This window comes from Leucopleurus acutus (genome assembly GCF_964270905.1).
Source record: "Leucopleurus acutus genome assembly, chromosome: 1".
In the NCBI taxonomy this organism is placed as follows: domain Eukaryota; kingdom Metazoa; phylum Chordata; class Mammalia; order Artiodactyla; family Delphinidae; genus Leucopleurus; species Leucopleurus acutus.
In genome coordinates, this window is record NC_139142.1 from 45,092,937 (window position 1) to 45,108,338 (window position 15,402).

The 15,402-nt window shown below is 45.4% G+C and overlaps 1 protein-coding gene across 4 annotated transcripts in view; it reads right to left on the reverse strand.

The window, feature by feature from the left end:
- Positions 1 to 7,451: 7,451 nt before the first annotated feature.
- Positions 7,452 to 15,402, reverse strand: part of FBXO34 (F-box protein 34) — an 85,942-nt gene continuing 77,991 nt past the window's right edge. For all 4 annotated transcript variants that reach the window (XM_082848430.1, XM_082848433.1, XM_082848432.1 and 1 more), the window contains one exon: positions 7,452 to 10,695. In XM_082848430.1, the coding sequence (XP_082704556.1) occupies positions 8,547 to 10,685 (2,139 nt within the window). In that variant the 5' untranslated portion in view covers positions 10,686 to 10,695 and the 3' untranslated portion in view covers positions 7,452 to 8,546. The remainder of the gene's footprint in view (positions 10,696 to 15,402) is intronic.

The following is a 15,402-nucleotide window of genomic DNA, read 5'->3' on the forward strand; positions in this document are numbered from 1 at the left end:
ACAGTACTTTGCAAATATGTATGTCTTTTTCAAGCTCTGATTATTCATTTCTACTGAATACATTGAGGGTAGCAAGAATGAGATCTAACTCTGGAGTATTTTATACAAATTAGAGGATAATTTTTTTTTTAAGAATTTTTTGCCAGGTAATGGAAAATACCTGTTAATACTTTTTTTAAATTACAGTAGTATTAACAATAATGGTCCATCTTAAGTAAGCTCGAAAATCGGTCGCTTACCAGTTACATCTTTCTCTAAAGATGCATTTTTCTCCTGTAGCCATCATTTGATGCAAGTCTCTGGCAGTGACTTCTGGTGTATTGCAACAGCCCCTTACGGAGGGAGGGAGGGAGAGATGGGGCCTTCTAGGTTGCCCATATGGAATTATTTACCTAGGCTTTCTTCAGGACGACATAAAGGGCAGTGTTAGAGGGGATCTGTCAAGCTGAGAGAACAGAGTATTTTTGGAGAATCCCTCCCCTCTGTGTTTTCTTTTGTTTTAATAACTGTGTAGTCTCTCCCAGATGGATAATCTGTACCTTTCAGGTTAGATTATTATGGAGAGGGGCCACCTGCAAGGTGGATGAGGGTTACCAAGAGTGATTACTGTGGAAAAGCAAGACCAACTCAGAGAAGTACCAAGGAACTGTTGCCATGGTCATCGTACTCCTTTACCTGCAGAAGAAGGCCAGCCAGCAGCAGCAGAACAGGCAAGGAAATGAAAGGGTTCCTGAATAGGGCATGTGCTTCAGTGTTAGTCCTTCGACCTCCCTGGGTAACAGTTAAAAACACACTCCCATCTATGTGTGTACCCATAGATTCCCAGCCCTCAAAAGTTACTTCATGATCGATGCAGGAATCAGGTTGAAGCAGATGGAAAGAACTAAGGATAACTTTGTCCTTAGTGCTTGGGAGGTGATTTGAAAATTGCTTCAACAAAATGTACCAGGAAATTTGAAACTGGCTTTTGGGCAAGTTATCTGAATCCCAGCTATGAAACACTCAGTGAGAGAAAGCCACCACTAGCACCCCATTCCAAGGATCTGGTGAGAAAATACCCTGGAAAAAGGGTTCACCACCTGCTTAAGAGTTTTACGTAAATAGGTGAAGTGGATTTCTTTTTTTTTTTTTTTTAAGATTTATTTATTATTTATTTATTATCTTTGGCTGTGTGGGGTCTCAGTTGCCGTATGCGGGATCCTTCGTTGTGTTGCGCGGGTTTCTCTCTAGTTGTGGCGTGCAGGTTTTTTAATCTCTTCTCTAGTTGTGGCGCACAGGCTCCAGGGCGCCTGGGCTCTGTAGTTGGCAGCACGCGGGCTCCAGTTGAGGTGCGAGAGCTCAGTTGTGGCACGCAGCTTAGTTGCACCGCGGCATGTGGGATCTTAGTTCTCCAACCAGGGATCAAACCCCCATCCCCTGCGTTGTAAGGTGGATTCTTTACCACTGGACCACCAGGGAAGTCCCTTTTTAAAAACAAAACAAAACAAAACAAAAAACCACCAGTGGGACAGTCTTTTCTAGAAGAAAAGGGATGGTAAAACAGCAAGAGCCACATCAGTGACTTCTTTGTTGTGCTTTTTCTGGGAAGGAGTGAGGGATAGTCTGGTGGGGAGAAAATCTGATGGAGAATTCAAATGGTCCCTTTAAAAAAGTGAGAAATAGGCAGGAGGGATCTGCCAGCACTAGGTAAGTGTTGAAAAGTGGACTGGAGTCAGTGGAATGGAAGCAGCTCAGCATCATGAAGGCATTAATAACCTCCAGGTGCATATCAGCTTGTTCATCATCTCCCCTTTTGGGCGTGGTTTTCTGGCATTTACTGTATGACTTCAGAAGACACCTGGATTTTGAAGAAAGGGCTCTCCTACCCTCAGCAACTTATTTCCCTAAATTTAAAACATTATCAGGAAGACATTTCTAGCTTACTAGCATAAGCAAGTAGGTGGCTCTAGATTTCCGTAAGAAAGTGGCAAGTGGTTTGGAAATAGTAGATGGCAGGGACACACCTCCCAATCCAAAGTTGATTAATGAATGATAGAAACGGGGCATATCTTCTGTGTCAGCAGCGGAATAGTTGCCTTCAAAGTAGTAAAGACCACGTCTAGCACCCACCCACAGGCTGGTGCCCCTATTTTCTGGCTCAGGGGCATTGGTACTGGCTTAAGTTGGGAGTTCTACTGCATTGATGGCCTTTGAGAAAAAGCCTGCTAAGAGCTGGAGAGCTCCCGCAGAGGTCTCTGATATACTACGCCCAAGATCTTTAGCACCTAATTTCTCTGGAGTTGCTGCTGCTCACGGTGTGATCCTAGGACCTGCAGCATCACCTGGGAGCTTGTGAGAAATGAAGGTCTTGGGTGCCATCAGAATCAGAATCATTTCAATAATACGTATGTACATTAACATTTTAAAAGCACTGACCAGGACTTCCCTGGTGGTCCAGGGGTTAAGAATCCGCCTTCCAGTGCAGGGGACGTGGGTTCAATCCCTGGTCAGGGAACTAAGATCCCACATGGCATGGGGCAACTAAGCCTGCGCACCCCAACTACTGAGCCCACATGCCGCAACTACAGAGCCCATGTGGGCTGCAACTAAGACCCAACGCAGTCAAAATATAAGTAAATAAATATTTTGAAATAAATAAATGCCCTTTCTCTGGAGAGCTCTCTGGAGAACCTCTGCTTGCCATGTCTTAAAAAAAAAATAAAAGCATTGACCTATATCAGAGCTGTCCAATGTAATATTTAGCCCACACATCTGATTTTAAACTTGCTGGTAGTCTCATTAAAAAGGTAAAAAGAAATAGGTAAAATGTATTTTTATAATAGAATTTAACTCAAGATATACAAAAACATTATTTCATCTAATAAGCATGAAAAATATTAAGAGGGCAGAGGGGCTGCAGGAGGGTTCATTTGTATTCTTGCCCTGGGCCACAAAAATTGGGAAAGGCTTGCCCCTGTATCTACACACTTGTAATAAACCCTCTTTGAATTCACTCTTTTTGGGTGTGTCAGCAGTTTCCTGTTGAGAAGGTACACAATAAAGAGCCTCTGCAGAGCACACACTGGAAGCCTGAAAGCGAGACTCCTGGCCTTGGAAAAGGATAAGATCATGCAGGAGGTCCCAGCTTAGATGCCAGGGCAGCCAAAGCACCATCTCTGCTTAGAAGAAGAATCAATCAGGGCTGGGGTGGAAGGAGGTTTGTGGCAGTCCACGCACCCTGTAGCAGAATCATGCTTGGCTGCCCATACAGGAGGCTTGGTGAGGTAGAGCAGAGAAGGCCAACGGCTCAGTCCCAGAATACGGACGCCGGGGGTGCCCAGGCTTGGCTCCATCCCTATCCTCCCACTGGACTGCAAACACTCAGTTATACAAACGGGCCATTTCCCCTTCTAATGGACAGGGGACCTACACAAATACAACTTTGCTCTACATTTTACTGATTGGCAACTAATTGATTTTGAATCTGTATCAACCTCTTCATACCACTTAACAGACATCTGAAAACAGTTGGTAAAGCAGCTGTTTGATTTTCTGATGGGGGGCAGAGGGTGGACATAAGGGAGGGAAATAATTTAAACAGCACAAGTGATTCTGCCCCAATTAACTAGATGATGCGATCTGCTATTCCCCGAGTCTTGGTGTCTGTACACTGCTCATCATTCAGCAAGAACAAGTCCTTTTTTTTTTTTTTGCGGTACGCGGGCCTCTCACTGCTGTGGCCTCTCCCGTTGTGGAGCACAGGCTCCGGACGCGCAGGCTCAGCGGCCATGGCTCACGGGCCCAGCTGCTCGGCGGCATGTGGGATCCTCCCAGACCGGGGCACGAACCCGCGTCCCCTGCATCAGCAGGCAGACTCTCAACCGCTGCGCCACCAGGGAAGCCCCAAGAACAAGTCCTCTTAGGGGACTTACGCATTTCCCACCACTGTACCTGGTGTATATCATTCTCTGCTGGGTGGGTGACGGACACACAGGACTTCCAAGAGTAATTTCAGCTTTGTGCCATTCTCCCCCTAAATGCTAACTTTAGAACCTAATCCCTGCTGGGTTTTATCATTCCAAAGAGAAAAACAAAACATTTAAGTAGAGCTTTCTAATTTTAAACTTTTATAGCCCCAAAAGAATCTTAATCCAAAAAGAATTCGAAACAACGGTTCCCAAAGTTAATTTGTTCTGAGGCCTGTTCTTTGCAAACTGAAGAGGGAGGGGATGGGGGCCTTTGAGAGGCGAAGGTTTCATTTTGCTTTTCAAACAGAGGAGCACCACGTCTCCCCAGAGGTGTGGTGTAAGAGATGGCGATCTCCCTGCTCCCAGTCCCCTCCCAGCTATCAACTTCAGTGGTCCTGCGCCTCTAACATAACACCCAGGTCAAACAAACCACCTAGAAGAGGGTTGCTACCTAACTGTGGGTTTTGCTTAAACCAGTTAGGTGTAAATACACTTGTAAGTCCCCAGAGCATTCATAACCACAGTGATGTTTGCTGTTCCCATGAGGTTATGCAAACACCAGCTATGGCCACACACTTAGGTGCATGTCAAGGTACTGCACTAGAAGGTACTGCACATTTCCCACAAAGATACTCTCACCCGTCTTGGAGATTGCAACTCTAGCTTGTTTGAACCCAAAGGAAAACCCGGGATAGAAACTGTCAGATTCCCTGAGTGCCAGTCGCTGTGCACAGCAGAGAACAACACCTTTACATAAATGCAGCGTGGTACCTGACAGTAAGAGCTAGATAACATCAGCTCCGGTTATTGGTGCAGTCTACAGTGTATGGCGGCGTTTTAGCACAGACTGGCTTTGTGCTGTTTTTGAGGTAGGCTGTGGGATGCAGGAGAGGAGTAGCAGCCAGTCTGCTGAGTAAAGAAGGAATAGAGGCTATTGAAGCCACGGAAAAATGCCCAGGAAGACCCACATAATAGGAATAGTGTCTGAGGCCAGTCTGTAAAGGTTGGCAGGGAGGCTCTGACAAGTCCAAGTTAGAAGGGTGGTTGGACAGAGTCCAGGAAGGGGGCTCCTAGATCAAGCTTAACCATCAGTTCACAGCCTTCTGCAGTCAGAAAGCCCAAAGCAACTGCTGCCGGGGAAGCCACGACAAAGCCCAGATCATATCAAATGCACAACTGACAGTTACCCAGCAAAACTCCTAGGGCTGCTGTGGAAGTGACCCCAACCAAGAAAGCTCCCATGGGACCAGCTGTGGCCAGAGGAAAGGATCCTCCCAGATCCCCTCATCCCCCTTCAGGTTCCTCATACTAGAAGGAGTTACAGTAGAGCCCAGAGCAATCAGAACCTGCCAGCACCCCTCACATCAAGATGACGACTGGAAAGGAATATAAACATTTTATGGAGGGTGTGTACTGGGTGTGAGGCACTGAGGGGTGGCATTGACCAAGCTGCTCTGCATGAGCCCCAAGTGGAAAGGGCTCCATACACCAAAGAGGCGGTGGCGGTAGAGAGGTACCTAGAGGCACCGTGCAGCCAACCAAGGTGAACAGGACGGGGCAGGGGACGCAAAGGACACGCCTCCTGCACACAGGCTGTCAGTGTGTTCGTTAGGGCAGGGAACGTGGCCAGTTGTGAATGAGCCTTTCACATGACCATTTTAATTCCAGAGTCGTTTTGACAAGGCCTGAAGAAAAAGTTACAATCTTGGCCCTTTTTCCCTTTCCAGTTCATCCCTGCCTGGTATCTGGTCTCATTCACTGAGCAGGGAACAAAGCCAAACTGCCCCAGGGATTGGGGGCAGGGAGCTGCTGACTCTCCCACATTTTCTCTGGTTCTGCATTTTCTTTCAAATGGTAAAGTGAGGGGTGGGAGAGAATCTAGGCCAGGCGTATGAGACCCTCTGAGCAAAAGCTGAAGGGGTAAGAATCCTTTACTTGGGTCCCCATGGGCGTGGAGTTGGGCTGAGCCTAGGCTCTTCGAGCCCACATTCTTACTTCCTTTCTTGTGAGTCTGGGATTCTCCAGCCACGCAGGAAGGCAGGTAGCACTGCACTGTTGCAGAAGTAAAACGTGAGCTGGTTTCCTCAGCTTGGCACTAGGGGGCTCTGAAGCACAGCATCTTTCTCCTAAGGGGAACAGCTACACTTGCCTAGAAATGAAGACCAGGGTGCCCTTGGGCCCCACCTGCCAAAATCCTCTTGTCATTCACACAGACACCCCTGGGAAGTGGGTCTCGCATCACGGTTCAAAAGGGATCAGTGATTTCTGAGAACCCCGAGAACTGCATGCCAAGACGGGGTTAGGGCATAATTCTTCCTGTCCTCCGCTCTTGGTCAGTTCAGGCCGTCGCAGACTCACAGCTTGTGTCCCACGTGAAAACCACATCTAGAACGGCTGACTTGAGAAAACCACCTGGGCACATGTAGAAGAACCAAGAGCCAATAACAATGAAAGCTGACATTCCACACACCAAGCTGTGCACCAAGCTGTGCAAGTCCTGCATGTGCACGTCTCCTTTAATCCTAAATTAGGAGTCAAAACAAACCTATCAGAAAGGTACACACAGAGACTGCCAGTTTGGAGCAAACCAGCAGAGGACGACAAGCACTGGAAACTTCAGCCCAGGGGATGGAAAGCATTCTCACGTACCTTGGCTGGGGTGAGTCATGAGGAAGGACACCGACACCCTGAAGGGGAAGTCAGCCTTCGCAGCCTCTCCTGTTCCTGTGTCACAGACAGGCTCCAGCCGAGCACGTAGGAGGTAGCATGGTGATGTGCCTGCAGGGCAGACTTGTTCAGCATCCAGACACTTTTCAGTTTGTCCCCCCTCTTCAGGCAGGAGCAGCTACTGCCTAAGGATAAGGTAAGAAAGAAGCTGCTCTGTGGCCACATACCACCTCAGCCACAGGTGAACCTGGCTCCCGGACTCCAGCCCTGCCCCGCTCTGCTTGGCAGCCCTGGCCAAAGCCTACTCCACCTTTCCATCTTTCTCCTGTGGGACCACCGGAGCCTTCACTCATCACTTTCAAGACAGCCCCACCCCTGGCACACTTACCATTGCTTCTCCACAGCCCAGAGCTGATGCAGCTCCAAGGCTTTTTTGGTGGGTATCAATTTCAAGCCAACCTAGCTTCTAGGTCCTCCACTGCAGCTTTCTGGGGCCAGATAGCTTCCAGCCCTGCCAAGCGTTACATGACCATAGGTCTGAATATATTCTCGATGACTTCTAAACAATTAACTTATTACACATAGATAATAATACCTCATCCAACAGGAAATACAGAGGGTGCTGGGCAGACAACAAATTCAAACTAAGTGTTAAAGGGTTGCAAAAATGGAAGCTCATGTTAAGTGAAGATGGTCTCTTTCCAGTGGTAGAAAAGAATTCTCTCTCCCCTTCTAACAACTCAATTTTTTTTTTTTAATTCTTAGGATTCAGTTCACAATATCCCTCATCAATATTGCCTCAAAAAAGAAAACACATCTGCAAAACTCAGGTCCCATTTAAGATGCATGTTTTTATTGAAGTTAAAAAAAATTTGTAACCAGACAGAAAGAATAAAATAGACAAGAATGTTATAATCTGACTATATAATATTCTCTCATTCTTGGTGAATCACTAAAATATAACAAAGGATTGTTCTCTATGCTAATTTTTTAAGGTTGTCCAGTTAAACCATTATTTGGTATCCTTTCAACAGGTTAACCTCTTAACTATTTAGAGTTTCTTCTCAGAAACATTCATATATTATACAGAAAACATTCATAGTTTATTTGGGAAACATTCATATTTTATACAAATTTGAGACGAGACCAAAAAACAAAAAACCAAAAAAAATCCACACAGTTGTAGCTGCAACACTATCCTAGCTGCATTGTGGTGATTATGTTCAGTCAGCTGTCCGCTATTTACACCTGGATTTTAATAGTGTTATTTACAGAGGGGCCAAAAGCACTCATCTAAAGTAAAGGCGCTCGGGTTTAATGTGCACTTTCATAGCCCTATGAAAACACAACCATTATATACACTGTAAACACCACAGGGCATGAAATCCGTCTCCAACCACAAACATCAGTCTCACAGATCAAGCATACAAGGTCTAAGGTAAGGTGCCTAACTTTTCTTTGTAAGCATACTTTTCACCCAAGAGTACTGCTATTCTCTTCATAGGACACTATTCACTTATTTCAGATATGGTGCCAGTGCTCAAAACATGCCCAGAACCCCTTTTTGGGGATTGCCTGCATAGTCTGCGATGAACTCTGCTGAACATTCTTGACGGTGGCAAGTCTTCTTTGAACAATCCTTTGAAGAAGGATTCGATTTGGGAAAACAGGCATAGTTATTCACAGCCAAGTGGATCAAACTGTGGGATACAGCCCTGGATCAAGCATGAGGCACCACTATAAAACGATGAGACCGATTTTCTTGTACAGCTCGTAAATTCAGAGATTTAAGATGCCTGAGCAATGGCAGTCCTGATGGAGTAGCAGAGGTTCTCCTGGAACGAAGACTGAGAGGCAACACTCACTGGAACGGCGTTATCTAGGTGGTAGTTTGCAGTTTTAAAGATCAATCCGTTGCCTCGCACATAAACTTTAGTACTCCTCTTCAGTTTCAGTCCCTTTTGCTTTCTTATGGATTGCCCGATTAAAGCTATGGCAAGCAGGGACCCAGTGATTGTCATGAAGCCCCAGCTTACAGCCAGGGAAGCCCTTCTGAGACCGGTGGCAGCACATCCAGTATCCCGGCCCATAGGGCAATGCCTGGCAATAGGGCTTGGGGTGCCACCGGCACAGGGACACATCCCCTTTCACATATTTTTTCTTGCACTGCTTGCACGGATCCTCTCTATAGCGTGGATCCCGAACCCAGCGAGAATCTGCTGGCCTGATATTGTAATATTCAATGATAAACTTGAAATAGCAGCAGGTACATTTAAGAGCCACTAAACTCTTAGTGGGAAGTAACCTGAAGATTTTCACCATAATGTGGTGGGGCAGAAAAGCCATGTACTGCTGAGGCTCCAAAAGCTGCTGGATTTTAAACCTGGTCTCCAGAAAGTCATGCGACACCTGCTTCTTCCAACTGGATGCCTCGAGCACTGGTAATGTACTTTCCACAGAAGCCAGCGGGACAAATGAATCAGCCGAGACACTTTTTTCCTCAGATGCACTGTCACCCTCAGCAGCATCTTCAAGCTGACTGGCCTCGGAAGACTCTTCTGTTGTGCCTTCATTCAGCTGGGAACAGCCCGACTGGTGCTGACCAGATGGCAAAAAAAACAACATCCCTGGAAGTGGGTCTTCACAGGACTTTGAGCTGGAAGGCTGGTCTTTCTCTACCTTGGACACAGTGATACTAATGCACAAAGATTCTTTTCTTCTCTGATCAGGATTTTGGCTAGCAAGAGGCACAAGCTCTTCACTCATACCATCAATAGCATCTGGGGGCAATTCAATGGCTTGGGGACAGGTGCGAGGAGGAAAAGGTGACCCAACAAGTTCCTCTGTCATTTCCACATCATGTGTATTGCTGTTTTTCATGGCAGTCTGCTGATCTGGCTCTAATTCTGCACTGTCCGTGTGCAAACTCACGCCTGCTGGCAATGAGGGACAGCCCCGAGGAGCGCCGTCCCAGGCCTGGTCCCCCTTGGGAGAACAATGGTCAGCTCTTAAGGGGCCACAGTCCACAGATACAGACCCCACAGTTTTCACCTGAGTGTCAGGTACCTCCAAGGCGCCTTTGTTTGTTTTGCTTTCCTCAGCCTGGGTGCCATTCACAAGCAACACGCGGCCCACATTGCGACGGAAGCTGTTATTCCTCGAGAGGCTCCCAGGCTCACGCTGGCTCTGCCGCTTCAGGCACTCGGACTCCAGCCTGGCTACCATGTCAAGGACACGGACTGGCTCACTCTGTGGTTCACCAACCTCAGGATTTCTCCTTTCCATGGGTTCTTCACATGCTCCTGGGGCAGACAAGGGCTCGGGGGCTGGGGGCACACCTCTGGATTGCCCGGAAAACCGCACCACAGCAGGTGAGTTAGTGCAGTTTTTCGCACAACTGGCTAGCAGAGCACTGGCTCTTTGCTCGAGGAAGGCAACCATTTGTATGACCGACAGAGGCCTCCCGGCATAGACTCCGTCCCCGTTGTCACTCACGTAATGCACAGAACAATGCTCGATGCCACACGCAAAAGGCTCAGGTTGGTAGCATCTGCTGTTGACTTCCTTCATCCTTTCTAACTGTATCTTGGCTTTTTTAAGATCCCCTGATTTTTTCCTTCTTTTAGTAGCTCTCCCATCAATATCCCAGGAGCTTTTTATTTTCATAGATCCTATTCTATTACTACACTGGTGGGCTGCAAAGAATGCAATCTTTTCCTTGGTATTTCCCGGTTTCACGACAGCCCAGATATCAAGTGGCCCTTCCCCTTCCTCACCCTGGTGGATTGTTGCAGACGATGCATTCTTCTTGGTTTTAACATTCACGCTGCTGTCTTCAGGACTGTTCCCACTCATACTGCACAGGACATTTGGAGAAAGGATTCCAAAAGGCTTTCGAGATGATGCTTTACCAAGAGAGGCTGAAGGAAAGACACTTGGTTTCATACAGCTAGCTTTGCATTTTTCATCATTTATAGCTTGTTGGTGGCTCATAGGAGTTCTCAGAGTTTCCTTGCTGATTTCCAAAGGTCGCACTTTCTTCTGGAGTTTCCAGTATGGCTTTAGGTGCATAACAGAGGCTCTACAAGGAGGAAATACACATTTGATTAAGATACTGATTTCATTTTTAGAAAAGCTTTTTTTTTTTAAACTTACACTCAGATGGTTCTAGCAAGTAATAGAAACATTTTCTATCAGTTCACTAAATCTTTACCAACTCTCATTTCAGCTAGTTTTTAACGTACAAATCAAGAACAACAAAAGCAAAAATAACTACTTTCCATGGTATACAGACCAAAAAATAAATGGGTGAATTTCAGACTGACTAGACTACGTGAATTTCAGACTGACATTAGTTAACATTCTATACATAAAATTAGTGCTTTAAATGTAAAGAAATTTGAACTTACTAAAAACACTCAAGGGTCAGTACAAGGCACAGTAAAGAAGAAACGGAAGTATAAAAGGAACCCATCCAGAATCTCTAGTATAGTAACACTATTTCTTTCTAAGTCATCACAACTAGCATTTTATTGATTGCAAAACAGTCTATCAAAATTGTTATATTGCTTTCTAACCTATTCCCATACTGTTGAATATTTTAGATATCTGTATTTTCACTTGTCTGCTTATGTTGCTTTGCCCATCTATTAGTGTTGATTTTCTAAACAATGTACTTGTGTAAGCTCTTAACTGTTAAATTTTCTGCAAATTAAATACAAAGCCCACAATATTTATTAATTCACTAGTTCAGAAAAACAGTGCCTGTTTTGTCCCCTGGCTAGGGGTGGAGATGGTAACCATTTTAGAAATTATAAAGATGATTGATTACATGCAGAGACATGTGTTCTAGTCCTTGTCATACCACTAATTAGCTAGACAGGGTGATTTTACCTTGGGTAAGTCACTTCCTCTCTGGGTCTGAGTTGAAATGTTAACTGAGGGGTTGGAATACTAGATTATTTAATGATTTTGTCAATTTGTATGTCAAAATATCCCACTGCTACACAGAACACCTGGATTGAGGAAAAAGTGTCTCGTAGGGATGCCTGGTCTCCTACAAAGTAAACCGACAGACCAAAATAAACATCTGCAGTCACAGATGTGGAGCAACAGCAAGAGCTTTCACAGGTCTAAGCACATGGGCTCTCACCCACTCTCACCCCTGGGGACAGAGTCTAAGACACACACATTGGGCAATCCAGCATATCACTTTCTCATTCGCTCCGTAACATTTACCCAGTGGCTGCAATGCGGCAGCCTCCATGGGAACTGCTTTCAGGTATCAGTTTTATTCATCAAGAACGAAAGTGATCAGCCAGAACAAATTTACCTTTCCCTTCAAATTTAATTCCTAGAGTCCAGTCTCAGCTAAAAGAAGAAATATGGATATGAATATCTTCTAGCTAGGTAAACAGAAATCTTACTTTTAAGGCACACAAAGTACCTTTTAAAAGATACCCCTGAAATAGATCAGATTGATTTGTTTCTGATCTTTAGCAATTATATCCTACATCTGTTGAGATCTCCCCACTTTGTGCACTACAGCATTTTTAATAGCTTTATATTTTATAGAATTACAGAAACATTATGTTCTATATCTATAATTTAGTCTTATAAAAAGAGCCACCCAGAATTCTTCAAGAACAAGATAAAGATATATGAATAAAATAAATGAATAAAAGAGGCACATCTAGTGCCATCTCTCTGTCAACAATTTTCTGGTTTTTCATATCCCTTCAATCCCTGTCTAAGTGAAATCTAAGAAATGGAGGTTGTTGAAAAATCCAATTAATTCTCACATAATGATCTCATTACAGAATGTCTGTGAATAAATTTAAGCTTCAGCAATGTGTGTGCCATTCTGCATCACACAATATGTTCTCTTCGCATTCCTCCCCCACAAATTATTTTAGGTGCCATTATTGATAGACAGCAACATTTGGAAGAAACTAATGTGATTGCAGATGGCTTTTGTTTGCGTATATTAACCTGTAAAGTCAGCTCAACTGATACATTACTAATAGACAAGGTTTCAGCGGGATTAAAACAGGAGATGATCCCATGGAACAAAAGTGAAGACAGGTACAACAGCGAATGAAAAAAGCCAGTAAGGTCATTCGATGCAACCAGGGTGACTGCTGGAGGGTGAGTGGTGATTCTGTGGGACCCCCAAAGGAAGCAGAACCTTTAGGCACAGGCTCACGTCCTCCACTGGCTGAAGGATGGCTGGAGTATTAACCTCTCCCCCTTCCTGTGCTGGGCTTGAAGGCCCTGAGACAGAAAAGTGCTGGCAAGACTCAAAGAAATGGCAAAAATCTGAGTCTGGGTTGAAATCAGTGGTGGACCATGAGGATATGATGCAGAGCATCAAGGGCATCTACTGCAAAAATTCATAAAATAAAAACTTTACATCCCTAACAGACTACATCAGATGGCGGTGCTTCCCCCACCCCTCCAACTCACCCCCTCAAACACAGACCGGCACCGCAGAAAGCTCCAGCCAGGCTTCCATGGTTGCCAATCTCTTTGCACAGGAGTATTTTAAAAGTTCGCCACGATAAAGTCCTGCTTTATTAAAGTCCTGCTTTAATGCAGGGTTATAGCACCTACCCACACATGACTGTTCATTAGACACTCAGAAATGCCCTTGTAAAAAGTTAAGATCCCTGGGCCCGTTGAATCAGAATTTCTGGGACTGGGCCAACAATCTGGTTTTTGTTTTTTTGAATATTTATTTATTTATTTTGGCTGCGCCAGGTCTTAGTTGCATGGCACGTGGGATCTTTAGCTGCGGCATGTGGGATCTAGTTCCCGAACCAGGGATCGAACCTGGGACCCCTGCATTGGGAGCCCGCTGTCTTACCCACTGGACCACCAGGGAAGTCCCTGTTTTTAACCTTAGATTTAATTCGGAAGGGAACTTAAAGGTCACGTGTTAGGGCTTCCCTGGTGGCGCAGTGGTTGAGAGTCCGCCTGCCGATGCAGGGGACACGGGTTCGTGCCCCGGTCCGGGAAGATCCCACATGCCGCATGCCCCGGTCCGGGAAGATCCCACATGCCGCAGAGCGGCTGGGCCCGTGAGCCATGGCCGCTGAGCCTGCGCGTCCGGAGCCTGTGCTCCGCAACGGGAGAGGCCACAACAGTGAGAGGCCCGCGTACCGCAAAAAAAAAAGGAAAAAAAAGGTCATGTGTTAGATCTAAGCATGTCAGGGGGGTTCTGGATGTGGGCTGGGGGGCTGGGCTACTGACAGGGGTGAGGTGGAACTGCCCAACAAAAAGCCGGTGGGACAGTCCATACTGAAGTGTCTACTCTAAAAGATGCGTAAAGACAGACCCATCTTCTTACCTGTTATTCTCTTCAAAACACCAAAAAAGTCAATGGCCATGTTACTGCCAAATTTCCTCTCCAACTCCAACTCCTCAGTTTCTTTGACACTGCTTTCCCAGCTCTCTTCTTCTCCAGCCTTTAAGCACTGATGTATTCCTCAGAGTTCTTTCTTTTTCTAGACCATTATTACTCTTAAGCTATATATCTAAGTGACCTCATAGTTTTAATGAACACAGATTCATGACTCCCCAGTGGTATGCTCTCCCAAACGTCATATCCTATGACATGCCTAACAGACATACTCACCTGGATGTCAAAAAGAATCTCAAAAATCAAAATGACTATTTAACGACAGCACCAAGTACCTGGTCAACCAAGCCAGAAAGTTGAGTCACTTCGATTCCTCCTCCCATCCAATCACCAAGTCACCCTCCCTTCTTGTTCATCCCTAGCACAACTGCCCTAGTTTTAGCTGTCATATCTTACCTTTGCTACACTGTCATTAGCTACAGGAAAGCCTAACCTCCTCATCCATGAAATGCAAGGTCATGGAGCCCACCCCAGCCAACCTATCACAGCTTCACTCCTGCCCTACCATAATTCACACTTTGGAAGCTTGTTCACAGACCATTACCACAGGACCAAGTAGATGAAGGCCCATCATATCACCTAATACACAAATTTTAAGGCAGGCAGAGCCATAAAACTAACGGAACAGCTTCCAACTTTTTTCATACTAACTGCCACCCATTTCTTTCTATCCATTCATTATCTGAAATTTACTAAACACTCTGGGTTGGAATATTAGTGTTGCAATTATGAATAAGACATAGTTACTGCCCTTAAGGAGACAGAAAATCAAATAGGCAATTACGACAGCATGTGATATGTGTTATAAGGATAGTACAGGTGCCGGGAGTCCACGAAGGGAGGAAGGGGGAAGGAGAGGACAGAGAAGGAAGGAGTGTATGAAAGGAAGAGAGGAGACCACCAGCACCAAGCTTAGTCTTGAGGGTACAGAAACAGGTCAGAAAAGCCCTGAAGGAAGATAAACAAAGTCCTAAAAATTCAAAAGGTAGGTGAGGTAGGTGAGAAATAATCAAAGTCCCAGCTAAGGTGGACAGACAGAAGTAAATGGGTTAGAAAGGAAGAACAGGCAGGATTTTAGCTACTGATTATAAATGGAGGTTGAGGGAGTGGAGTCAAGGATGAGTCCTCAAGGCTACAGCAACTGGACGAAGAGTGCTACCTTTTAGTGAGATGGTGACAAAGGTAGCCGAGCAGATTTGGAGCAGGGGAAACGGTAAGTTCAGTTTTTAAAAAATGCTGCATGCAAGCTAGAGATACCTAGTAGGCAGACTGACACAAGTCTGGCCAAGAGAAATATGAGGAAAGGAACAAGACAGTTGTGACAGAAATTCAATGAGGAAAAAGTTTTCTGGACAGAGATTACGTATG